The 27967-nt window shown below is 39.2% G+C and overlaps 1 protein-coding gene across 4 annotated transcripts in view; it reads right to left on the reverse strand.

Annotated features, from left to right (window-relative positions):
• Positions 1-27071, reverse strand: part of pcdh1b (protocadherin 1b) — a 151022-nt gene extending 123951 nt beyond the window's left edge. Inside the window, exons 1-4 of one of the 4 annotated variants that reach the window (XM_042770165.1) lie at positions 26703-27071; positions 26465-26550; positions 17553-18387; positions 13548-15731 (exon numbers count right to left, since the gene is read on the reverse strand). In XM_042770165.1, the coding sequence (XP_042626099.1) occupies positions 13548-15731; positions 17553-18377 (3009 nt within the window). In that variant the 5' untranslated portion in view covers positions 18378-18387; positions 26465-26550; positions 26703-27071. The other 3 variants (XM_042770167.1, XM_042770168.1, XM_042770169.1) reach the window with 3 other exon arrangements.
• Positions 27072-27967: the final 896 nt, after the last annotated feature.

A 27967-nucleotide genomic window follows, 5' to 3' on the forward strand; every position in this document is an offset into this window, starting at 1 on the left:
AGTGAGGAGAGCAGAGATAGATGGGATGTGTGTGTTTGGGGTGAGAACTGACCACAGCTCTGGGCCAAAGGAAGCAGAAAACCAATGCGTGTCCCTGAAGACCCAACCAAACACAATATCAAACCATAACTACCATTACTACCATTACTAAACTGCAACCAATACTCTAAAATATGCTACACTATGCCACAATATTCTGCTGTCACGGTAAAAGTCAGTTTTCCCACAGTTTTGCTTGTACACATGTATATAATAAATAAATAAATACCCAGTTGGTGGGGTGTTCAAATGAGTTAAAACTTGGATTTTTAAAGTTTTTGAAAGACGTCTCTTACACTCACCAAGCAAGCATTTATTTGATCAAAAATACTGTAAAAACAGATATATTGTAAACTATTATTAAAATTTAACTGTTTTCTATTTTAATATATTTTAAAATGTAATTTATTCCTGTGTTGGCAAAGCGTATTTTCTGCAGCCGTTGCTCCAGTCTTCAGTGTCACATGATCCTTCAGAAATCATTCTGATTTGCTGCTCCAGAAACATTTCTCATTATTATCAATGTTCAAAAAAGTGCTGATTGATTTTTTTTTCTTTTTTTTTTTTTTTTTTTTTTTTTTTTTGGGAAACAGTTATAATTATTGAACAGCAAATTCAAAATAATAGAATTTAATGAAATTTAAAAAAAAAAGTATAACATTATAAATGTCTTTACTGAAAGATGACAAAAGAGGCAAAAAGGTTGGACTTGAGTACGAATATTGGAGCTAATCTGACACACTCATAGCCTCACACACACACACACACACACACCCACACACATGAATGCAGCATGAGCTGAGAGGATCTGTTGTGGATAAACAGATGGACAGTGTCTTCTTCCTCTTTCTGTTATGGTGGGCAGGTGTATGCTCAAGTGATCTGCAGAGGCCCGGGGCAGACACGACACACACATACACAAGTGTAGCTGTGGGCGCACACACACGCAAACACAAATTTAAATACACTTGGCTATTCATTATACAAGATGTGAAACGGAAAAAGGGGAATATTAATGAAGGGTAGCAGAGTGTTTATAATGGTAAAACATCTACATTCATCCTGCGCCTTATTTACACACTCACAACTTATTTCCTCCTACTCGTCAGCCTAAAACCTCAAGCCAACCTGTCAGTGCCAAGTGATTCATAACCACTGTAGTCTTACTCAGAACGACCCAAGGCTATACCCACTCTTCTGTCCTGTCTCCTATCCTCTCCTGTGGCTGGCCGCATCTGGTGAAAAGTGGTCTGTTTTAGAAAGTCGACAGTCCCAGAGTTGTGGGAGGGGGTGTGGACAAAAGGAGCTGGCCAAAAGCCAGGAATGGTGTAATGGCAGGAAAGAGGGATAAAACGGAGCCCACACAGAGCAAATTGAGAAGGTATGCTGCGAAAGTGACTTTTAGCAGTACACCAGTTCTGAGTACTTGAAAAGAAACTGAGAGACAGAGCAAACGGTGAGACAGCGAGTGGCCTCTGAGTGTGGCATCCAGTCAAGCAAAAGGACGAGCGGATTGACCATGACCCGCACAGACCTGCGCTGCTGCTGTCCCTCTATCCCTCACTTCACACACATGCACAGCGACTCACGGCCGGGATAAGAGGTTATGACCCTGTGTTTATCTCCCCCTGAGGTATTCAATCACTCACTCAAACTGCAAACTGTTGTTGGCACAAGTCACATCTGAAAAGGCGTGTATACCTCTAAAGGTACATCCACATTCATTTTTAATGTATATGATAAATGTATTCACACAGGATTTTCAACATTGTGACAAAATGAGTCACAAGTTGATTGTTGACTCTTTACACAGCTGACTGAAAACAAGACGCAGAATGACTGTCAAGACAACGATAGAAAGTGGAGTAACAATGCTAGACTCAACCTACAGCTTTTTCTGAAAGAATTTAATATTCATATTCAGTAAGGCTATATTTAATTGATCAAAAGTGATTGTAAACACATACATTTACACAAGATTCTGTTTCAAATAAATGCTGTTCTTTTGAACGTTCTATTCATCAAAGCATTCTATTCATCAAAAAACTAAAATAAAAAATCACTGTTTCCACTAAAATGTTTAGCATCACAACTGTTTTCAACTTAGATAACAATATTGATAATATTGATTATGTTTCTTGAGCACCAAATCCGCATTTCAGAAGGATTTCAGAAGGATCATGTGACACTGATGACTGGAGTAATGGCTGCTGATAATTCAGCTTTGACATCACAGGAATAAATTACATTTAAATTGTACATTTATTTAATTATTTTAAGTTGTAATAATATTTCACAATTTAATGTATTTTGATCAAATAAATGCTTTCTTGGTGAACATAAGAGAGGTCTAACATTTAAACAGTAGTGCATTGCATTCTAACCTCAAATAATAATAATTTTGGCTGTAGCAAAACATGAAAAGTCTGACTATGTGTGTGTATGGCGAGTATAGATTGAAGGTTCGCTTTCTCACAGTCGATCTGTGCTGCCATGCGGCTGAAAAAGACCCCCACAGGGACTGGTAAAGATTGACCGATAGATTGAGAGATCGATAGACGAGTGAGAGATACTTCCTCTTGTGTTCAGTGAAACCCCAACTTAATTTTCCCTTCCTTTACTCATCTCACCGTCTCTCTTACACCTTATGGGAATAGTTCACAAAATATCACCAATTGTCCTAATTTACGCAATCTCGTAATTGTTCTATATCTGAATGACCTTGTTATATGGAACACAAAAGTTGATATTAATTGAAAAACATGCTGGCCATTTTGTCAATACAATACATGTCAGTGACGACTGCGACTGTCAAGCTCCAAAATGACAAAAAAAGCACCATAAAGTATCATAATGTCACATTGTTATACAGTTCATGAAGACAAAGTGACATGCTAAAGAATTGACTTTAATAACTATAATACGGGATACAGAAATAAACAATGTGTTTACATCAACGAGAACCGACAAGCACTGAGAGAGCACTAAGGACTATTAAGCATGACCAAACCAAGGAACTAATGAGATAATTAATTAGAACACAGGTAAAAAGAATGACATAATTAGGACAACTCATGAAATCTAGGTGGCAGTGAATCAAAAATACAAAGAAACAGAAAACAGCAGACACATTACACATGATCCATAGGACCCATGCACTACATTCCAAGTCTTCTAAAGCAATAAGGTAGCTTTGTATAAGAAACCGAACAAAATTTAATTTGCTTTTCCACTGAAAATCAAAACCATTTTCTTTTGCAAGTTCATAAAAGCTGTAGCAATGTCTAACTTGTGGGAAAAAAAAAAAAAAAAAATGGAAGAACAGGTTAATTTAATTCACACAAATGCTGAACAACTGACTGCTCTGGTTCTCAAGAGACTGATACTGTCACAATACTAAGCATAATAGATTATCAATGAAAAAAGACTTTATTTTGGAGGGGTGGGTGGGAGTACTGATATTAAGATACTCACTGAGCTCTTCCAGTTTTATAAATCATTCTTTCTTAATCATCCCCTTCTCCTTTCTCTTGCCCACTTTCTTTCATTCACTCACCAAATGCATTTTCCTGTGTGAAAAAAAATAAAATAAAAAATCAACCCTCCCATCAGGGTCCCACCTCTCTCTGATTCCCTTCCCGTTGCCTCATTCCTCTAACAAACCCCCCGTTGACTGCAATCACACACCAGTATGCAGCGATGCCTGCCTCTCACGGCAGCCGACCACAAGACCAATTCTCACCCTGCTGATGAAGGCAGTAGTGCTGATGGCTGTTGAACACTCTACATCCTATCTATGAGACTTTATATCTTCAGTCTCTCGCTCGCTCGCTCTCTCTCTCTCTGACTCTTTTTCTCCAATCTCTTCTCTTTTCTCTGCCAAGTTGGCATATGAGAGGTGGGCACCAGTGCTGAGCTAGGTTAAATATAGACATGACTAATGGCTTCTCTAAGGTACACCAAATAAATCACATGCCCGGATGCCCCAGTCCAGCCATTTGTCACTCAAAAGTTGATCCGAGATGAAGGGAGTTGAAGTGAGTGTCTACTGAGTCTGCAACAGAATTTAAGTCAGAGATGAGCTGTACAGTTTCATCTTGTGGGGAAATGTGGGGTGGGATGGGAAAGAAAGTGTCTGTCTTTGGCCAGTTTACTATATCCTTTAAACCACATCCTGACTAGGCGTAATGTGATACTTTTTACATCTTTCCACAATCAAAAAAAAAAAAAAAAAAAAAAAAAGTAAAAGTGAAAACAAAATTAAGGCCAATAATTTGAAATATTTGATTTGAAAAGGAATTTTGAATCAATGAGGACTGAATGTATGTTGAGCTAAAAAAACAAAAACAAAAAAAAAAAACATTATTTACTCAATTTTAGCAGACAAAAAAATACAGATTTAAGAAAATATTTGTAAGTTTGCCGAGCAAAATGCAAAATGCAAAAAAAAAAAATTGGATAATCAAATGTCTTGTTGCAAGCTGTGGTTTTAATATATATATTTTTTTTATCAAATAATTTATTTAACTGATAAATATAGAAACAACATAGTGCTTAGTGCCTTATCGGAATGAAAACACAGACAGGAGGACAAAAAGGATATAGTACCTAATGGAAAAAGTATGGAGCCCACAAGTATCATGTATCTAAGTAGTCATATCCTGTAAGCATTACTATGCTTCCTGCTGTAGAGTTTGCCTGATTTCATCCACATGCTAGAGACAGTAGTAGAATTTCTCTCCGACATCAATCACATAGCTTCCTGTGATAAAGACCTGAAAAAAATCATTATGAGGAGCACAAAAGGGCAGCAGATTCTTTGTGTATCAGTCTCGCATAAACACCCACACACAGACGGTGAGTGTTGGGGGTTATAGCACAGGTCAGTGAGCACACGCCTTGGCAGATCCGTGCCACCTGCTAACAGCCTGGCACAGACACGAGAGATGTCTGCAACATGTACTGGAGACCATTGCGCAGGTCAAAGGTCATTAAGGCCCCACCCTGTGCTCAGAGGACCAAGCAACAAAGCAATTCACTTTACACACATTTACATTCACCACTGCGAAATCGATTAACCTGTCGGCAACATGTTTACGCCTTTCTATGCGGGTCCAGATTGTAAGAGTGAAGGTATGTAAGTGTGTGTGCTGTTATGCTAAAAAACAACTGTTCTGTCACTGCCATTTACTAGAGATATAAGCCAAATCACCTACGGCCATTTTAGCTCTGTTCATATTTATCCAGCAAGGACGAATTCAACTGATCAAAAGTGACATTTATTATGTTACAAAACAGCTTGGACTGGCCTTTTTCAGTGGGTGACCAAGCAACAGCTTAGTAAGGTATAGACAAATGTAAAGATGTGCACACTGCACTGCTGCCTCTTTCTCTCTGTATCCTCACTGTGAAATTAAAAACAGATCTGTAGACAGCGAACAGCAAGTGCCTTATGAGGCAGAAGAGCAGAGCAGTGAGGCAGAACGCTAAATGTGCCATAAACACACACCATGCAAATCTCTGTAACATCATTGGACTAAAATTCTCTTAATGGCTAAGCAAAGTGAAGGCCGGTTTTTTTTTTTTTTTTTTTTTTTTTTTTTAGAGCTAGCAAATGCATAAATAAAGGGATTAAACTCTGTTGACTATACACATGAAGGGTTTGATTGGATTTCATGTTCGTTTTTACGATTATGAGGCTAATTTCTGTCCACGCAGCCGAGCACATCTGCGTGTGTGTATTTGTCTGAGCGAGTGGTTTAGCGTGCACAAGCGAGTTTATTCATCTGTTGTCAGGACCTATAAAGATGGACTCTATCAACGTCTGTGCGGAGAGCGAGTATGTATGTGCGTGCAGGAGGGGGACAGCCAGGCGTAATTTCAGCAGATGTTGCCTGACAATGCCAGGGTGTGTGAATGGGCCTCCTGGGAGGAGAGAAGTGGAGTAGCAATCGGATTTTGCAGTTGCACAGGCAAAGAGTGCAGTCACCACACAGCACACGACACCTCGCCCAGAAACAATGACAGCCCACAAGAGTAAAGTGACAGGGGAGAGAACAAGAGAAAGGGAGATAAAGAGAAACATTTTATGCACTGCTTGGGCCTTTATCGGCCTGAGAAGACCCCAGAGGACAACTTTAAATGCTCAGTTCATAGCTCAGGAGACCTGATGGACGTCAGCTTTGTCTCAAATTTAACTTAATCCATATATGTCCTAAGTAGGAATAAAACCTGAAGCATTTCACACAGTAGGTTACAAACTATGCTGGGAAAAAGAAATATATATTTTATTTTAAATATATATTTACAATAATTAAATAAATAATGTAATTTACACCCACTACTCCAGTCTTCAGTGTCACATAATCATTTAGAAATCATTCTAATATGCTCATTTGATGCTCAAGAAACATTTCATAGCTTTTGGTCAACTACTATTCAAAAGCTTGATTTAATATAAAGTAATACATATGCATTAAATTAAAAGTGACAATAAAACTTTTCTATTTCAAATAAATGCTGTTCTTTCGAAACAAAGAATTATATTTAGCAATGTTTTCAGAAATTATAAAAATAAAAACCTGTATTAATAATTGAGCACCAATAATAATTGGACACCAAATCAGCATGATTTCTAAAGGATAATGTGAAACTTAAGACTGTAATAATTTCTGCCTCAAATTCAGTATTGTATATATAATGATATCTGCATATTGTTTAAATCAGCTTAAACTGCTTTGATGGTCTTAACTAGTTTATTATGGTCTTCCAGCCTTTTTTGCAGGCCAGACCAACTGAAAAGTGCCCAAAACCCCTTTAAAACTGGCCAAAAGACAAGCTTAGGCTGGTTTAGGTATAGGGAAGTAAGAGTATCCACATTAATTATATAGTTCTACAGAATAGCTAAGACTTTTGAGTATATGACGAGAAATGTTTGAGTTCAGATTGAGACTTGCCAAATCTGATGAAAGTTCGAAACATTTATAAGACATTTTCTCTAGAAGATATACATGTGTGAATATGGGGTTTTCTGTCTCTAAGGAAAAAAAAAACACTGAATTTGCAAAAAGCTATGTTTCTAACTTTTGGTTAGAAATCTAGCATCTCTATTGTGCTCCATCCAGCTGCCCTGAAGGCTAACCGGAAATATTTCCCAATTAGCATGTCCTAACACACTAATCAGAGACCATTAAAATAATTGTACACATATGCCCCAAGAGAGCCATATGGCTGCATATGAGGCCTCATCAAAACCAAGCAACAACTGACACTCAGCTAGTTCTTTAACATTGACCACAAAGTTGAACCTTGCTAATACTTATCATTAGATCAGCTCAGATAATCTAGATAATGGAGCTAAATGAGAGCTAATGTGTTCGACCTTGATGTCGGGTTGTAGTGTGAGCCCAGAGACAGGCTCCTTAATGAGAGAGGCTCTGACAGGGAACATCAGAGTTCCACACAGAGGAACCTTTGTGTTCCTGCTTACCTTTGTGCATGCATGTCTCCTTATCTTTCCCCCGAGAACTGGAAGGGCTTGCACACATGCCTTCACTGTGACTCACAAACACACTAGCAAGGCTATAGTAATTTTCCTTCGCTGAGTGATTTGTACTCTTAGGAATTCACTGATTACAGAGAGGTAAAAACACTCCTTTGTGCGTGCGTCAAAATGGCCATCTACCTGTCTGCCACTGTTGTCCCAGATTTAAGCCCACAGGACGGGTGACGCATTTTGTGAAACAAGTACAGCAGTAACATAGAGGCGCTAAGGGGCCAGAATTTTAAGCAATGTAATAAGTGACATCTTCATGGTATTACGCCATTTAAAATTTAGTAGTAGGGCACAACAAGCCTGAAAAAAAAAAAAAAAAAAAAAAAAAAAAAAAACCTTGTTATGAAAGGCCCTGACAGCTAATTAAAATATTACAACAGTGTGTCATGGGCCAACACAAACAAAAAGACAAGCTTAGTTATGTGTCTCATTAAGTTCACATCTCAAACACTATTGAGAAGTGAAATAACAGGGCTATCCACAACTCATTCCTTTCTTTCCTCAAAAAAACTTTCAAACCTCAAATGGCAGTGTCCTTTCTTTCTTTCCTTCCTTCCATTTCATTCATTTCCTCTCAGTAAAACTCAGGGAATGGCAATGCCTTCCACACCTCAACAAAACCTGAAGGAAAGCTCAAAACACAAGAAATGTCATAGTCACTTCCTTCCTTTCTTCCATCCTTCCTTCTTCCCTTCCTACAACAAAACTCAAACGATTGGCCGTAGTGACAGGAATGGCCAGTTCCACAATGGTTATGAAAGCCAATTTCTGCCACATATGGACAAAAAAAAAACAAAAAAAACAAAAAACATACTTTGGTAAATCTTATTTATGAGATGAAAAGTCAGAATTGAGGTAATAAGTCATAATTATGATATAAAATAATTGACAGTGAGGAGTCAAATATTTTTTTCATAATTATGACTTTTATCTCATAACTGACTTACATAATCTCATTGACTTATTATCTCATGTGACTTAGTATTTCATAACTTCGACTTAACGCTATAACATTCAGCATAACATTTATCTTAGTTTCCACATTCATCCATAAATCTCTATTTATGTCCATTTGGATTTGTCATCTTGTAATTGACCTATTGGTAAGCCCCGCCCCTCGAATGCAGATTAGCCAATGGCAGTCGAGAATTAGTTGCACAGGGAGCGGAACTCTGTAGGTTTCAGCGCCATAGAGAAACACTGGAAGACCCAAAGCTTGCATCATTTTTATGGGGATTGTGCTTCAAAAATGGAAAAAAAATGATGTACCTGGGGTACTTGTAACAGTGATTCTGGGTATCCAGAGAGGATAGGCAATGGAAATTATTTTATTCTATTTCCTAAACCCAAACAAAACTGAGCAAAATGTCCCAAAGCATTCACCCCCAATCCAAAATGAAGACAAAAACATTTGTTTTCTGGTTGTCATACTCTCATTAAGTTACAATTTTCATCTGCTCAAGAAGAACGTTAATGTCATCTTGTGTTTTAGCAAGGTATCTCTGGCTAAAACTAGCAAATGTTAAAGTTAGTGAGTCCATAATAACCTAAATAGCGGACTGTTCTTGCATCTTGTACAGTGTAGGGAAAAAACACCTAAACGAAGGTCTACATTTCACTGTCTCTTTATATTAAACTGGTTAAATGTAAATTACTTTAATCGTACCCTGCAATACATGAACAGTGTTGATCCGGGATGTTGTTATCTGCCATCATGACTAACGTAACATGAGGCATCTCCCGCTTAAATTGTGATCTGTAAACACTCGCTTTATTTTAAAATATTTTATATATCCCTCCATGGCATATTTAAGTCCCACTTGAATGCTGATCCTTCTGTGTCCAAAATGTATCAAAAAGATATAGGGACAAGGTTTTCACACTGACAGCTGTCATTGTAAGACAGCAACTGCGTTTGTTTGTCTGAAGGAGTAACAGTAACTAAGGGGGGCGGGGCTTACCGATAGGTCAATTATGACTTAGTACCTCAATTTCAACTTTCTACATCATGATTATGATTACCAAATGATGACTTTTTCTTATGTGGCAGAAATAGTATTAAAAATCATGTAAAATAGTTGGTGTGCAAAGAGCATGTGCAATTTAGTAGCATCACACCAATCTGTATAATCCCCCCCGTAAAATTCACACAAAAGATGCTATCAGTCTGGGGCTTTTTGCAGGTGTTAGAGACAGCAAAGCTAATGATTCTCCATCTTATCTATGTGTCAACAAAGTCAAGTCAAGGTGGGAGAAGGGAGGGAAAAGGGCCATCATCACAATTAACAAGCTCTTTATTTTAATTAGCCTTGCATTGTCAAAGACAACACCTGAATAATGCAAATGAAGCTGGTTGTTTAATATTCCTTCAGAGGTCCTTTGAAACAATTTTGTTTTCCTCTTTCTCCCCTCAGCTATATTCTCTCCTGATGAGTCACGATTATTACTGGCGAGTTTGTTCCACCTGATTAACCACTAAGCAATGGTAGGCACTTATTTGCTTATTTAAAGGAGAGAAAGGTGGACAGACTGCTGAGATAAAGATACTATTATAGCCACAGACTGCTAAAGGGTGACTTGAAGCTGCTGTACCGCAGCCTGGACCACAGAACTGTTTTGCCTAATTGACTTTACACTTTACAAAATAGATTCTCACTCTGTAACAGTTACAGTCACAAGACCACACCACATGAGACAGAGAAAAAGGGACACAACTTAGAAATGGGCAGCTTCTTGTTTTATCTACCAGCTCTTGTTTTTTTCCTAAACCATGGAAACATAAAAGGACGGACATCAAGCCGATATTCGCTTATTCACAATCACGCTCCGACTGAAGTTTCTACGACCAGGAGAAACGAGTGGAGGCTAAACAAGCACACTAAGCTGAAACTCTCATGAAGGTATGCTAGAATTTACAAATATGTAGGCTATAGATAACTTTGCTTCCTTGTTAGATATTCCATTCCAGACAATGTATAAAAATAAAATCCTATGCATACACATATAGGAACTGGTTTAAGGCTGCATTATCCCCTTCTTTGGATTTCTGTTGTTCAGAGAAAATCACAGGGACAATGACAAACTTAAGGTACAGTAGAGTGTAATATTCAATACAAGTAGATTTTCATGAAAAGGATGATAAAGTGGACAGTACTAACCAATGACAGGAGGGAATGTGACCAAATGAACAAATAAATGCCCTGTTTCTTCCATTAACATGAAGCACCATGAGTACATGAAATAATGGTGTAAAATGACAGTTTTGTTTTTTCGACCACATTTATCTTTTTTTTCTCTTTATCATGCCCTCTTTCTATTCATCCCTCTATGATCCCTCATATTCTCTCTTTTTTCTTTGTCTCCCCCCACCTGCACTCAGAACAATCTGTGAGTCAGCATACAACATACACTGGTCAGTCCGTTGCCATGGTGACGGTGCAAGCTGAGGGCAAAATCGACAGCTTTTAAGAAGCACGGACACTGCTAGAATTTAAATGGTCGGCAGTGGCAGGAAAGGCTGTGTGTGTGTGTGTGTGTGTGTGTGTGCGTGTCTTTTTGAGGGGGTCCAGATTAGCTGCGGGCATACAAGAAGCCAATCGAATAGTACAAAAAACCTAACAAGACCTCTGACAACCATCCCTTGATCCTATTCCTCAAATCTAAAGATGGGACCCAAAAAAAGGCATTTGCTTGACAGGACCTGTACAACACACCTCACTTTTCTCTAGGGTCATTTGGATACGCTAAGTCTGCACTGCTCAAATCCACTTAGAACATGATTTTGTTCTTGTGATGTGCAGCATGAATGAGAAAAACAAAAACTCTATGTATTCATATACTCATATGAATGCATTTGTAAAGCTCAGTAACTTTGAGTAGTGTTAGGCTCGATCCCAGAGGAGCAGTGCTGTAAATGTGTCATTAATTGTGTTAAGATGTGGATCACATAAGCCTTTTTTTGCATTTTATGAATACTATAAAACTAAACTAGCTGAATAGTAAACCAAAATCAATCCATTTGTCTAGCTATTGACATAGGGAGCTTAAAATAACAGCTGCAGTAATGCAAGCGCATCAACCTGGCACCAAGAGAATTTTAAATAGTTTTTGAAGTAGACATTTTTATGGTGTCGGTTAGTAAGTAAAAAGTGAATGTTTACTGGTAAAATGTATAAAAATGGCAATGTCATACATAAAAATGGGAATATGGAAATTAAATACTGTACCTTAAGAATTCATGTCCCCTGGTGAGTAATTTCAATGCACTGTTTCTGTTTAACATTAAATCCACAATGTAACACCTTCTCAAAAGTTTTATTGAACGCCAACTTGCTTTACTTGTAAAAAATACAAATTGCAAATCAACAGAAACAAACAACAAAATTAAACAGAAATGGGGATGTCTGCAGCTTTAAATACAGTTCCAAAGATGATACACACTCATCACAGAATGCAAAGAGTCCTATTGAACTTGTCTGTGTGCTGTGTTATGTGTAAACTAGCTGCTCCTGCAGGACATCCTTTCAACATTGCATCTTTCCAGAATAACATCACAAGCGATTATTGCTTTAAATATAGACACATATCACTTAGAACCAGATTTCAAATGTACAAAATGGAGGATTGAACCACTATAAAAGCAGCTGAGATCTAATATCTATCTGGTTGGTTCTATTTACACATCTGGTATTAAGAAAAGTGTGGTGTGTTAACAATGAATTAAGCAAATTCTTCTATATAAAGCTATTTAAGCTGTCCATCGCCATTTTTCAACACACACGCGCGCACACAGACACACACACCACCACACATATAGTTGGTTATTAACATTTACAATATACAACTTGCATGACCAAAAAAAAAAAAGAAAAAAACTTTCAATGATTGTCTCCAAAGGTTTGCTAATACAGTCCAAGACAAATGGTACTCATTTTTGGTTTTCTTGTTCAGTACTACAGAAAAGTACCAGAGAAAGGTGATTAAGTTTTGATGTCAAGTAGTTTTCTATTTACAGTGAACGTGACATTATTCACAGCCTGGTAGAAAATTCCACAGTTAATAATTTAACAATGTTCAATGGCACACTCTGACGTTTATAGCTGATTATTAATCTACAATAAGCCATTCCACTTAGTTGTATACGTAACAAAAATAAGGCACTCTTTGCGTGTGCAATCAATGAAGCTTGAGAAAGAACTGGGGTATTACCGTCATTAATCTGTAAAAATAACCCACTTCAACTCCAACTAAACAAGGTCTAAATAATTAAAGAAATGTTATAATGCCCGCCAAAATGTGCCATGGAAACGTTCAAATATGTTCAGCTTACTTTGCCAACCTTCCTTTTTATGTTAAATTATGCAGTGCACAGAGTTTTTTTTTGTTTGTTTGTTTTTTTTTTAATACAAAAAATAATGTTAATGTTTTACTTTCTAGAATCATTTTGACACTAACAATTGTGCAATTACCTAAAGCTAGCCTAACAAAAAATATGAAAACAATAATGGCTATTATTTGTTGTCTTTTAGAGCAAAGCTAAAAAAAAATAAGGCACATCCCTCTGGTCAGAAGGTTATTATATCCAAAAATGTGTTGCAAAGGATATTGAAAGCAGGTCTATTCATCTATTAACACTGTCCAAATGAAAATGACCCTCTCAAATAAAATAAAAAGGGAAATAAGACTGTGTAGGATTGTCTCCTTCATCTAAATGAGTATTAATTAAATTAAGTCAAAATGACAAATAAAACAATCAGATCTTTCAATGATGTGCATGGTTTGTGATCAGTGCAGCTTTGTTTTGACATTCATTCAGTTCCAGCCCATAATACATGCCATCAGTCCACTCAATGTTGCTGCGATACTCGTTGCTGTGATACCCTGTGCTGTGGTACCCTGGGCTTTGGTACCCTGTGCTGTGGTACGGTGCCATGCTTTCGAAGTCGTCTCCTACCTGTTTGGTGCTATATTTTGAAGAGTTGGCCTTGTAGCTGTAATCCGAATACTGGTCTGAGCCTGTTGAGTTGTTGTCCCCGGTTCCTACAAAGGTGTTGGTTGCTGGCAGGTCCTGCACTGCCTGGTGTTTCTTTGAGGCAGAAGGTGACTGAGGTTGGAGCTGAATGGATGGCAGAGGAGAATTAGACCGATAGTGTCTCCCTAGGTCTGGGCTCCCAGGGGGGTAGTTAAGCGGCAGGTGAATCCTAGGGCTATCGTTGACACTTTCATTTATGAGGTTGAACTTTAGGCCTTTTTGAAGACTCCCCCCCTCATCCTCTTCAGATGGGTTGGCAGGCTTTGGAGCTTTGCTTTTCTTTGCCTTCTTGTTCTTGTTGCTCTTAGGTCCAGGTTTGGGGGCATATAGGTCTTTGGTCTCCTTCTTGCCTGCCTGGTAGCCACTTTTATTCTCCTTTAGTACGACATGCCTGATGATCATAGCCACTGCAATGATTAGAATGACCACACAAAAGCCACCCAAGACTGCAAAAATAATGTTACTATGCTGGTCTCGAGAATAATCAGGATCTCCTGCAATGTCCATTTCAAGTGGCGTATAAAGACTGTGTCCAACAAGTCCTTCGACGTGGGAGACATTGCCGATGGTCTCATTGACATAGACGTGAACCAGTGCAGTCGTATGGCGTGCGGGCGTGCCTTTGTCCTTAACTTTTACCACCAGACGGTGGAGACCAATGTGTTTGGATGTGAACTCTTTAGCCAACGTAATCTCACCTTCTGAAGAGATGCGGAACAATCCATGCGGGTTGCCCCCTACTATAATGAAATCCAGCTCTGAATTTAAACCAATGTCCATGTCCTCTGCCTCAACACTTTCTACGTGGGTTTCTGGGCTGGTGCGGGGATCCAAGAACTTGTATGAAGAGTTTGAGGGCTTGGTGACATATGGAGCATTGTCATTCTCATCAAGAACATTAATGGTAATGCCAACATATGAAGAACGTGGTGGATCACCTCCGTCAACAGCTTTAAGTCGGAAACTGTAGGTGCTCTCCTTTTCCCTGTCAAAGGAAATAGTTGAAAGTATAGTGTACGTTCCATTTTGGATCATAAACTTGCCATTGTCTGGTTCTACAGAAAGTTGAACTCGAGCATTCTCGCCCTCGTCTTGATCGTTGACTGTTACCATTCCAACAGGACTAAGGGGTGGCATGTTTTCTTGGACTGAAAAGCTGTAACCATTAAGCATAAATTTAGGGTCATTGTCGTTCCTGTCGAGAACCTTAACAACAACAGTGGCAGTTCCTCTCAAGCTTGGTACACCTTTATCAGCTGCTGCAACTAGAAATTGATAGTGATCTAATTGTTCACGGTCCAACTGGCTCATGACACGCACTTCTCCTGTGTTAGGGTTAATTTCAAAGAGTCCCTCGGGGACTGATCCCCCAGTGATCCTGTATGTCAGCTCTGCATTAGTCCCGCTGTCGGCATCTGTGGCTACCACATCCAGAAGCTTGTCACCTGGCTGGTTCTCCTCAGCAAATTCTACCTCGTACAAAGAAGGCGAGAAGACTGGGGAGTTGTCATTCATGTCAGTCACTTGCACCTTCAGGGAATTTGTGCTGGATAGTGCGGGGTTGCCAGAGTCCACTGCCACAATTTCAATCCTGTAGTCTTTGATCCGTTCATAGTCCAGTAGCATGGTTGTCTGAAGAAAGTACTTCCTCTTTCGGTCATTGCCTGTTTCGCTAGCTGAACGAAGCTGGAATGGGACATCCCCTGCGACCACACAGGTCACAACTGCATTTTCACCTTCATCACGATCTGATACCTCCACCAGGGCCACAGCTGTGCCTACAGGCATGTCCTCCGATATGTTAGCGACACCATCTTCGTGCGTCACAAGGCCAATGCCCCGGATCCTGATGGAGGGTGCATTGTCATTCTGGTCCTTCACTGTAATAGTCACAAGGGCTTTGGAGCTCTTCGGTTGTGGACCATTGTCTTTAGCTTGGACGTAGAACTTGAGCATGCTAATATCTTCACGATCCACCAAGCCTTTGACGAAAATGGTGCCCGTGTTGCGGTCAATGCTGAGGAGCCTCTGGACAACTGGTGATGCCTGGTGGAGGCTGTAGGATACCTCTCCATTGGGTCCCATGTCAGAGTCATTGGCCTTCACCTAAATCAATACAACACAAAATGAAACTAAGCAAAGCACTGAAAATTTCATTTACAAAAACAGATTATATAATCACAGGTTTACATATCAGTGTCAATACAGGGATTACAATGCTTGGTCATATTGCCAACAATATGTTTTACACACTTAAAAAGACCCAAAGATCATCCAAGAACTACATCAGACTAATTAATAAATTAACTGAATTTTCCTGGAATTTAAAACAAAGCACACCTCATTTGATTCTAGAAAACAGCTTGTGTTTTCACTAATTAGTAATACCATAATGAATGGGAATTGATTGCTATTCAATTTTCAATATATAAGAAGAGAAATGAGAAATGCACTTACTCAGGGGGGTAAATATGATTAGGTTGTGTTTTGTGTTCAGTTAAATTCTACAAAATTAGCTGTAGTTTGCTTTATGAAGTTAATTTGATACATCACTTAAGTTACTCAGTCTTGGCAAAGATTTTGACATATTTTTTCTCTGGTCTATCTTGAACCTGGGAATAATTTTAAACAGTTCTAAGTCGAAGTGTGGCTTGATTAAGGCATTCAAACAATCAAGATTTCCTTGTTCCTAATACATCCTCTCCTCGTTCTGTCCTTGGCTGTGTATGAAACATGCATGGTGTTTCAGTCCATGTATTACATAGAACAGCCTTTATCTGAAGCAGTCATAAGATTATTCATGGTGCTTAAATTATTATTACTCTATATGAGTCACTCCATTTCATCCTCCATACTAACTGGGAATTCATTTCATTTAATGTATTTGAAGAGCATTTCTCTGAGCAAGCTGAAACACTCCATCAACATTTACAACATTTTAAGTTAAGCTTTTTTAATACCACTACTGCTTATTTACTTTGGCTCTAAAGGATGCTTATGAGGACTGAGAGGAAAATAAAGTCTTCTGACATCCTCTTTGAATACAACTTGGTTGCATGGATTAATTTTTGACTGAGAGATTAACGGTCATAAATAAAAAAAAAAACAAAATTGCCTGGACATTTGCCTCAGATTGATATTGGAAAGCTTCCAGCCTTCACAGCTATCCTAACCTTAGCAGTGCTTTCGTTTCCGCAACAATTCAACATGTAATTCTCACCGCCAGTCAATACTTCTCTCCTGTTTTGTAAAGCTTGTGTTTAAAGGGACCGTGAGGGATCAATCGATTGCCTGTGAAAATATGATTTGGCTTTCCCATTTCTTCCGCTTTAACCCTGTTGTGTGGGAACCGAGGCTAAAGCCCATCGGGATAACTGAGACTTCCATTTACAAGCGCTTGTCAGCCTCTGTATGTGGGGCTTGAGTGCACTTCTATTGCCAAGCTGTCAAATCAGCTCCTCTATTACTTAGTGCTCAGTTTAAAGGTTTAGCATAATACTTGCTTACAGGTGAGTTTCCTGAGACACTTGTGTCACAACCTTATAAGAGAGGAAAGTGTACATGTGCAGTCTAATAATATTTATTTGATGTATTGAATTTTAATTGAATTTACCCTTTAATCAGAGCTCATAGTTTATATTCACTAAAAACATTATATTGATATATCTTTTTACTTTATTCATGTTTTATATAATAAACATTACATATACATACATAGTCACTGTATAAAAGTATTAAATTAAAATATAATAAGAAGAAGATTTTATGATGAATCCAACAGGCATTTTCATGCAACATGACTTACAATGCATTCAAAGTATATATAATTTTCCTGTATATGACATAACCTTAGCATTGCTAGCATCATGTTATTACTTTTGTTTAGTTTTAGATAGAAAGTATGACTAAAAAAAACGAATTACTTACTTGTAGAACAGAATGACCCACTGGGCTGTTTTCTGGGAGCTCACCCTCATAGTGTGACTTCTCAAATTTGGGCACGTTGTCATTGGCATCTGTAATGGTTATCCTGAGAAGGGCACTACTCTGGCGGAGTGGAGAGCCACCATCAAGCACTTTTATGTTGAGGTCATATGAATCTCGCTGCTCTCTATCCAGGTTTCCCAATACAATGAGTTGTGGCAATTTCTCATCTGAGTCTTGTGCCACCTGCAGGCTGAAAAGGTTGGCAGCTTCAGGGCCAGTCGTTAGCGTATAATCGGCGATGCCATTGCTTCCAGAATCCCTGTCGGTGGCCACAGGAATTGCAAAAAGCGCACCCACATGCGTGTTCTCCGGGATCGACAATGTCAAGACAGGTGAAGAGAACTGTGGAGTGTTGTCGTTCTCATCCAAGATCTCGATGCGGCCTTCGATGAGCCGAGGTCCTGTGCCTTTTATCAGGTCTGTAATAGACACCTCAAATTCTAGGAAACAAGGATCGCCCTCAAAAAGATTGCGACAGTCCTTGAGAGTCTCCCGATCAATCGGTGTCTCTGTAGTGTAGATATCCCCTGTTTTCCCATCCACACGGAGGAAAGGGGCACCCACCTCGAGCTTGTAAAGGTGACCTGTGTCTGGCAAGCCCTGGTCAGATGCCAGGCTGCCAATCAGTGTGTTGGGCGGCTGCTCCTCGGACACCTTGTAGATGATGGTGCTGACTACATCTGCAGAGCAACAGAGAAGAAGGAAAATCCACACTAGCATGGCACTCCACCGTGACCACATTGCATTGGCACTCTGGCACATCATCAGTCTGTTGCTGCAAAAGATCAAGCAAACAAATAAATAAGATTAGAGAAACATTCATTCTTCAGACACAATCCTTCAAAGTCTCTGACAGTGCCAAGAAGCCTGTAAAGCGATGGCAGCCACAGTTTTATGGTACTGATTCCTGGGGATTTATGATTGATTTTCCCTTCATGTGTTGTAAACCTCTCCTCTTTAGAGGCAATAAATGTGTCACAAACAGTTACTTGTGTTTGACCTTCATTCTGCAAACTTCATGTCATGTCTAATTCATAAAGACAACATATGTCCGTATTCCTGAGAGATGCACTAGCAGACAAGTGATGTCCATTCAAATAATGCTGTAACTCTGCTTGATCTACCTTCCCTATGCTATTGATAAACTGTCTCAGCTCTCATTTCCAGAATCATGCCTGGGGTCAATGAAAGGGTGAAAAAAAAAAAAAAACACCAAAAATCAACCAAACATGATTCTTTTTCCTCATCTCCCAGAGCCTTATGCATTACTTCAGCCAAAACAACAACATTTATATATCTAAATTCATATCTTTAAATAATAAATAAATAAATAAAAACAAATTTAAAAATATATATATATTGTATTTATAATTTATGTTACTGTCAGCTTATAGAAATAAATCTGATCATTTTTTCTTTCTTTTTTTTATTAAAGTCCGCATGAACCGTAAGTTGCGACCGACTTTACTTCCGCATTGTGATGTACTTCCGAGAGAAACTGAATATTGAATGAGAAAAACAGAGGGTGTGGCTTATTTTGTTGTTGTTGTTGTTTTTTCTACCGTGAACTGATTGAATGTAGTAAAGTAGGTGTTTTTTTCATCTTTATTGTTTATTGTTGCTGTTTGTTTGTTAAATTAACACTGACAGTTGGAGGGGCATGATTATGGATGTCAATCAAAGGTCCGTCACATCAGAGGGGAGGTGCATTTTCTGAATTTTTATTATTTTTTTTTTTTTTTTGTGGATTGACTTGCACGGATGAATTGTTCACCACAAAAATAGCAGTGTGCTCTAACAAAATAAATATAGCCAATTTTGATTTCATGTGTACTTTAATTGTTAGTTATTTTGTTTGCTTTATGTAAATTATTATTGTTTTTTTTGGTTTGTTATTTATTTTGTAGTATTATTAAATCCAAAACACAGTGAAAACTAAAAACTGAACTAAAATAAATGATTAATAATTATTATTTATTTTAATAATAAATATAAAAAAAAATGTTACAAGTGTTACAAAAAGTAGGGGAAAAAAAACAAAAGCATGGTTTCTTGAACACAGTGTCACATGTGAATCTTCCATTTCTTGTTTGAGTCTTTAAGTTACTGAACACATGTTAGAAGTGTGTGGCTTTCTAATCTTCCAATGCCACTTCAGCTGATAGCTATTCACAGCAAATGGCTCCCAATTTGTGGTAACATCACACAACCACGGGGAGGTAAAAGACAGGCCCCTCCTGCCACTTCACCAAACATTAACAACCTCAGCGTGACAGACTGCAAAAGAACACGAAAAAGAAAAAACAAATAAATAAATCAGATTCTGTGTATTCCATCACATTTAAGGTCATGTTTCCCGCTGTGGTAATCGCAGACCCCTGTAACATATGTGGAATGTTATCCCACCATGCTCCCCATGGCTAATGAGGCAGGGCTGCTAGATTACTGTGCATAGCAGACAGACATCTCAACTCAACCCAGCGGTGAACCAATGGGGGATGTGAGAGCGCTGCCACCAGTCACATTCTGCCTGTGAATACCAAGCCTAAAGAATCCAAATCAGTCTTTAAATGTCACCTTCCATGAGGTTAAAAAAAAAAATATAATTGTATAACTTTGTTAAAGACCACAAATATACAAAGAAAAATGATTGTCAGCCTATTGGAGCAGCCATTTGGGGACTAAAAGGAAGTGACTTCTGCCATACACTCATCAGTACTGATTAGTTGTAATAGTTTAGTGCATGTACCATTCAATATTTTACCATTACCAGACACATGAGATAGCGAGCCTTTCAAAAAAAGTGTGGTTAGAGCAATGAAAAATGGCTACGGTTACTGCAACAAGCAAACACCTCCTCACACACTCCCCTATACATGGGAAAGGCCGTTTTAATATACACAAATTAGACACCAGTGACTACAAACAAACTCATACAACTGCAGCCACAAAGCTGTAGGGAGAACAGCGCACTAATGAGGCAGAAATGAAGGGTGGGTTGTGTGACCCTGATCACACACATGATGAGAGTTTGACTCGTTTCTTACTAATTTCACAGTCTAATTCTGAATCTGTCGAGACACAAGACTCTGGCACACTTTCATGTGGCTAATTAAACAGCGCAGACTGCAAAGGGGGCTGGAGAGGTGAAAAATACCTCACCTTTAAAGCAATGTACCTCTCATTGTGGTTTTGAACGACCATCTTATGGAGTTGGCATTTCACAGTGATGTGTCAGAGTCTCTGCTGAAGGTGTGTGTTGAATTTTTTACCATGTGTTGATGAAAAAAGGTCAACATGAAAAAGCGGGGCAGGGACCTCAAACGCACTGGGTCAAGGATTAACCAGGCTGAAAAAATGGCACTAAACTGCTATTTGTTTAAATAAAAAAGGACAAGATCTATATATAAACTAAACCAAAACATCCCATCTTCATCGTGCACTGGAAAAGTCAACAAAGCTCAAAAACATTCTCGCAACATGAAAAGCATGTGAATCTGTTTCGCTCTCAAAGGCCCAGCGTAAAGAGTCGGTGTTAAGGGTCACTGTACACTGGTAACCCTAATGTGGGCTGTAGACATCCTTTCCCACACTAAATATAAACGCACGCGTGCGCACAAATGTAATAATTCATCAGTGGGTGTGTAAAACTTACACACAAGATCTAAAAACAACCACAGCAAAAGGAATGTCAGTTGGAAAATGGCAAATGGAAAACCTTAGAGAAAAACATGAAGGTCGTAAAAAAAAGAAAAACAGCAGAACCTGTTTGAGTATATGAAGTTTAAGGGTGGCAACGACTCGGGCTTTTGGCTAAGAACTCTCCTTTGTAATGGAAATGCGTAAGTGCATGTAAGTGGCATGCCTTAATGGCAGCAACATTTACATGACAGAGGAGGCCCTAACAGAGTCAAATCAAGCAATGCTACCTAGCAGACAGTTTTCCTTTCAGTTGCAGAGAGTTAGCACTTAGCCTTTACACAGGTAAACAAAAAGCGTAGCCATTACAATGACAATAGGCTGTCGGTGGGGCTTTTCTTCACCTACGAGCTTTGATCGTCATCATTACATGGTCAGAGATGCCATTTATGACAGGCCCTAAATCAGTACGCACCATCCACCTCTCTAATAATGTCTTCAAATTCACCACCGTCGAGCCGCAGCTAAGATCTACTCGCAGGGAGACAGGCGTCGCCAGAGTGCGGTATTTATGACTACTGTCATAATCCTGTGAGAATTTATGCTCGGCTCTCAGGCAGTGTAGACTAATTCATCTTTTACTGCTGTGTATAAGCTGGATGTCATTAATATAATCAATAGCTCTGAGCACAAAGGAAGACGTGAATCAGCGTTCCCCCTATGGAGTCTCACCATTGGCTCTTTACAGATTATTCACAGTACATTTGGCCAGAATTTTCACATCAGCCTTTGGGAGTAAGCGGTTCCTTTCTCATTTCCCGTCCGCAAAAACCACATTGTTCATTTCACACCTAGTCTCTTGTAACAAAACCGCACACCATCCTTTTATGCCCTCCCATGCCCTTTCAGATATGCGCTCATATATATACTGTTGAGAAGGCCATTGTGTTGATGCGCAGGGGGAGGTTAACAGATTTAACGGGCTAATTACTATTCTAAAGCCTCCCCCGCTGACATGCTTTAAAATTGCTGTATGATTTTCTCTCTCCCTCACTTTCACCGTCTCGCTCTCCTTCTTTCCTCTTTAGAGACTTCTAATGAGGAATTCATCATTGTACCAATGCTCACCCTTCCTCTGCCAGCAAAAAACCCATGAGAATATGAGGATGGCATACCTCTGCCAAGACACCCCCCCCCCCCCCCCCCTCACCAGGTGGCATCCAGCTCAGCATGAAACAGCTAGGTGATTCTGCGCAAAATAAAGCAATAAAAGCATTTATGTAACCGCCGTGGCAGGAGCAGGAGTCGGATTCATGGACGAGGCACAGCAGTGGCACTGCGTCATGGTAACACACTCAGTCAATGATTGTTCTAACCCCTCCCCATTCCGGTTTCAATGCGATAATTAAAGAATTAAATTAAAGCGGTGACATTTATGAGGGTTCAGGAGTCAGCTCTTGTCTGAAGCCAGGGAAATGATTGACTCAGAAGGAAGTGTGAGTGCAGCATCTGTCCTAGGTTAATGGTTAACTCATCCGGCTCAGTCGACATTTTAGTGCGCACCTGAAGTGCGTATTCGAGAAATATAGCATAAAAGCCGAAGATTTGTTTGCTTACTGTTACACGAGGTAAGCCAATAGACTCACCAATTGAATAATGCTGCCGATTAATCAGCAAGGAGATCGAAAAAGTGTGTACTGACCTGTGAATAAAATGCATTTATATTCACTTATTCTCATGGAGACCACGTAAATGAATCCTCCTGAAACCACATAAATGAGCTAAAATGTAGTTCAGTAGGTGATAAACACTAACCGACCACATCCTAAATACTGAGTGCGTCAATTTCTTCGAAGCCAGCGCCCACAGCCAATGAGTTGAGCTCATGTGAGCTTTTGTCCTTGGCTGCAGCCATCGAGGCTCTACAGGCCACCAGCTCCACAGCGTTCAGTGACCCATTTTAGATGGGTGGTCCAAGGCCCCCCTCCCCAGCCAAGTGTGAGGCACAGAGGATTACTTTAATTATTTAATTCAGCCATTGTGGGGCTAGATTAGTCTGCACCCGCTTTCAGATGAGATGAACTGCTGCCCCGTTGCTGTCTACCAGGCTGTTACACAGAGAGAGCTGGCCAGTCACGGGGCTGGCACGCAAACTCTTACACACCATTACACATGGCTAAACACAAACACTGATAGCATAGACAAAGACAGGATGACTGCTGCTAATATTATGGATTAAACAGACCGAGAGGTTGCAATAAAATCAGTGAAATAGGTTTTATTTTACTTTATATATAGTGATATATATATATATATATATATATATATATATATATATGTATGTGTGTGTGTGTGTGTGTGTGTGTGTGTGTGTGTGTGTGTGTGTGTGTGTGTGTGTGTGTGTGTGTGTGTGTGTGTGTGTGTTACTTTTGTAATGCTATCAAAATGGGAAGGAAGTAGTAAAGCTCAACACTGGTCGACTTGTCACTTGATAAATGCACATTATATTAACTGTCTTTATATATAGTTGAAGGATTCTAGATGTTGCCTTACAAGAAATGAAACTGAATATATATATATATATATATATATATATATATATATATATATATTTTTTTTTTTTTTTTTTTTTTTTTTTTTTTTGCATTATTTCCTACAGTAAAACAAACCCATAAGCAAAGAAATGCTGAAATGTGTCATTTTAGGTTGGTTTTGTCAGCTGGAAATTGTCATTACACAATAAGTGGAAAAATTAGCTAATTAAACTAATAATTTATACATGGACATATTGATCAAAAAGGGAAAAAAAGCCTGTCTAAAGACTAGAAACAACTTCAAGGAAACAACTCATAGCCTTTGAGTCTGCTCAGTTGAGCACTGTACTGTGTATTTCATTTACAGTCAAATCTACATATGATTTCTATCCCATTAAAAAAAAAAATAATAATAATAAAAAAAAACACTTAACTTACACGCGGTTACCTGGAATACCATCGATAAAAGCGCATTTTAACCTCAAAGAAGACCTCTCTATTCTCTACTTTCCACATTGAACGTTGAAGTCTCGGTCCAATTCAAACGGTCAGCTTAAATTTGGCTCTCTGTGTGTTCGAGAGAAGTCTCATTCCCTCCCGTTTCGCTGGACTCTCATACTCGGTGTGGAGCGTTTACGCCCATCAAGTTTACAAATGCTGGTTATAATGAGGAGACACGTTGTATCACGATCAGCTGCCTGAAATGTGCTAATTCTTCAGCGTTTTTAACTTTTAAAAGGAATCTCCATAGAAGAAGACTATGGGTGATATGGTTGATATGGATGCCAGAGAACATATGTTAACTATAACAAAAGTAAAGGTGTTATATAGACCATTTTTAAACGTAAATCTATAATAAACTGATAAAACATGATAGCATTTATGTTTTGCCAACGTACCGTCCCGAAAGGCTCAGCGGTCTGCTGTTGCTATGGTTTCCTTCTCAGACAACACGATTTCTGTTCGTGAGCGTCTATGGCTGAAAATACAAGCCCTGACTAACTTGTAACTTTTATGGTTACTTAAAATCTCAATGAAACGTTGATAGTTACATATAAAACATGCATTACGAGCACAAAACTTTGGTTTTAACTTCCTTAGAAAGTACAAGTCTTTATAGGGGGTCAGCCACCCCCATCCGCCCATTCCATAATGGGGGAGTGGACATTTAATCAAATCGTATTTGCCTATAACTGCCCAGGCTGAGGGACGAATATAGTTTCAGTAGCCTACATTAAAGAAAGGGGGGAGAAGGGTAAAATAACGCGTTTATAAGATCCACAGATCAATAATCTACTGGAACGGCAAGAGAATATCACTCAAGTGCCTGTGCGCGCTTGTGCTGATGCCTACAGAACACGATCTCGATGAGAGCGGAAGGGAAATGACTTTTACCTGCGGATGAATGCGCTCCGAGTTAGACCAGGTCATTTGCAAGCCATTGCGGGCTTCTGTACAATTTTACATCCGTCTGAACGCTTTGCCTACAAATTAACCACAGAAAGAATCGAGATGTCCGATCACAGCTGGGCGGAATGAAGCCCAAGCATTCCCGTGTTTTTACACCTGTTTCTCTCAGCCGAGCCAGACGAACAGGTTTAAAAGCAACCCGACGACGGGAGCGGCCGGAAAAACCGGATTCCGCTGTTATGACAGGCAATGCTTTGTTCATTAACGATTACTGGAGACTGAGTACCAAGGAAAGGCTAAAAGTGCGTCTCGTGAAATGTTGACTAGCCAACATTCTGCGGGTAAAGTTAACCGCAAAATTTTTACACGCACTGAGATGGAAAAACAGGGCTATATGAGAAATGCTCAAAACGAGAGCAACAGGTGTTGTGGGAGAGAGGAATAACCAAATAAGATAGCAAACTTAAGGGTTTATACATAAAAGATCACAAAATATATACAGTTTCATTATTCTGTCTACTATGAAGAGTGCTTACAAGCCTCAAACAAGTTTGCATGCAATAAGCGCAGTTCCTGTGAGGGTTTCCTGTTAGAGGTTTTTTTTTTCCTTCTTCTTTTCATCTAGATAATGCGCTCGTTCTCGGGCGCACGGAAAGAGTTTAATATTTTATATTAGAGCGAGGAATCGATTAAAATCTACGCGAAGATGCACTGACCGGCACTTGAGCTAGATGAAGATGTTAGGCTATATCTGTGGATCCATGGGGTCAAGGGCTCATTTTCTATATGTGGAAAAGTAATAGCAAGCGTGGATTGGCGATCCACTCGAGCGCTCGGTTTCATGTAGAAACATCGATAGCAGTAGTGTAGGGAAAACATGTCATATGTGAGCTAATCAGCTATGAGGACAACCGAGGGCGATGTTAACTTGAGATATCGATAAATTCGTGATATTTAATTAAACTGAGGCGTGCAGCCATTCACAGTAATTTGCTCAGCGTTTATTATAATGAAAACTCAAATAGGCTAATCACGCAACCTTGTGACAGATCTGTCGAGCTGATATTATATGTCTGTCGTAATTATGATTTATTTAAATGCACAGAAACACACACATAGGCTACCTCTCTATAAAGAAAAGTATCTCTACATGGCTCCTATTGTAACCTCACTAACGGACAACACGAGAGCGCATACATTGATAAGACGAACACATGTGCAAATGTATAAATATCAATAGAAAAACATAAAAATAAGAATATCATATACCTTAATGGATAGTTACTCCGCCGCTTTCCCTTTGCACGCCACAAATCAAGCGCTTTGGATATCCAAAATTCAGCACCACCGCAATCCTGTCGATACAAAAACAGCACCCTTTTCAACTATCAGCTCTCTTGGTTTTCCTTAAAATTCCTCTTTAACACTAAGGGTCCGCTAGAACTGTAGCAAAAAGTGTCACGTCAGAAAATAAGAGCGCGCAACTTGGCTGATGGTGGTTACGCACATCAGAGAGAAGTGTCCTCTCTTTGCGCACGAAAGGAAACCCCGAACCAGCGCTACTCCGGACCGGGCTCACAGCATCCCGACACCTCCAATTCCACACGACAGCATCCTTCAAAACGTAGACCTCAGTCAACAACTGTCTGTGTATAAAAGTGAAAACAGAAAAATCTTCCAAGGCTATGTCCGGTAGCGTCCAATGCGCGTGCTCTCATCATCAGTTCACTATTCAGTGGTACTCCGGAGCTTGCGCTCTTGCCGCAGCTCACCGCGCGCTTGTATACTGTGGATAGCCTATGTGAGAGTGAAGTGATTTCTGACCGATTGCGCTCTCGCTCTCCCCCTCTCTCGCCTACTCGCTCGCTCGCTCAGTCCCTCATACAAGAACATCATTTTGTACCGTCGAGGGCGGAGCTTAGGGATACGTGCTTCTGTGGACTCCACAACAAAACCTCATTCGTACCCAAACATTACCAAGTGCCAGTGTTGCCATATCCGCTTATTATAAGCGAATATCCTTGTTTGGTCATTTGCAGTCGCAAGTTGGGGCTCCAGAACAAAATGTGGCGTTTTGGCTAAAGTGTGACCAACTACTAATTGAAGCTGTCAAGAATCTACATTTACAGTTTGAGCCATGCTCTTTATAGGTTCCATATCCAAATATAGATTCTTCCCTACTTTCGTATGCAAATGAGCATGATGTACAAAAAAGTAGTCTAATACTGAAATAGTGAATAATACTCAAATGACAGCTGTGGAAAACTATGAAAGTGCTAACGTTACTAAGAAAGTTGTTCCACAAGCTTAAATTGAACTTGTCTAACAACACCGCAGTGTTTGTGACTGTTGTTAGTACACACTAGGTCAAAGAACATACAGGTCAAAGGACAATGACAACATGGTGAATGTATTATGGCAATGTTTTTATACTACAAACGAAATGTGTTTAACAGTCAACAAGTATAAACCACTGACGAACCATTGGGATTCAAGCATTTTTTTAAATTGTATATGCAAAATTCTTTCTCTCTTTATTTATTTATATATTTATTTATTAATTATTGTTATTATTATTATTATTATTATTATTATTATTCTTTGTAAATGGTTTTAATTAGAAACACACATTTTGGTGAGGGATGTAACTTGTAGGCTACTTGCCTGTTCCTCTTCTGTGATCTGGCAGCACTGCCAAGAGGGATATCTCCTAAACTTAGCATGCAGAATAACTTCGGGATGCGTCTCACACCCACACACACACACACAAAT

Source organism: Cyprinus carpio, chromosome A14 (genome assembly GCF_018340385.1).
Source record: "Cyprinus carpio isolate SPL01 chromosome A14, ASM1834038v1, whole genome shotgun sequence".
NCBI classification, from domain to species: domain Eukaryota; kingdom Metazoa; phylum Chordata; class Actinopteri; order Cypriniformes; family Cyprinidae; genus Cyprinus; species Cyprinus carpio.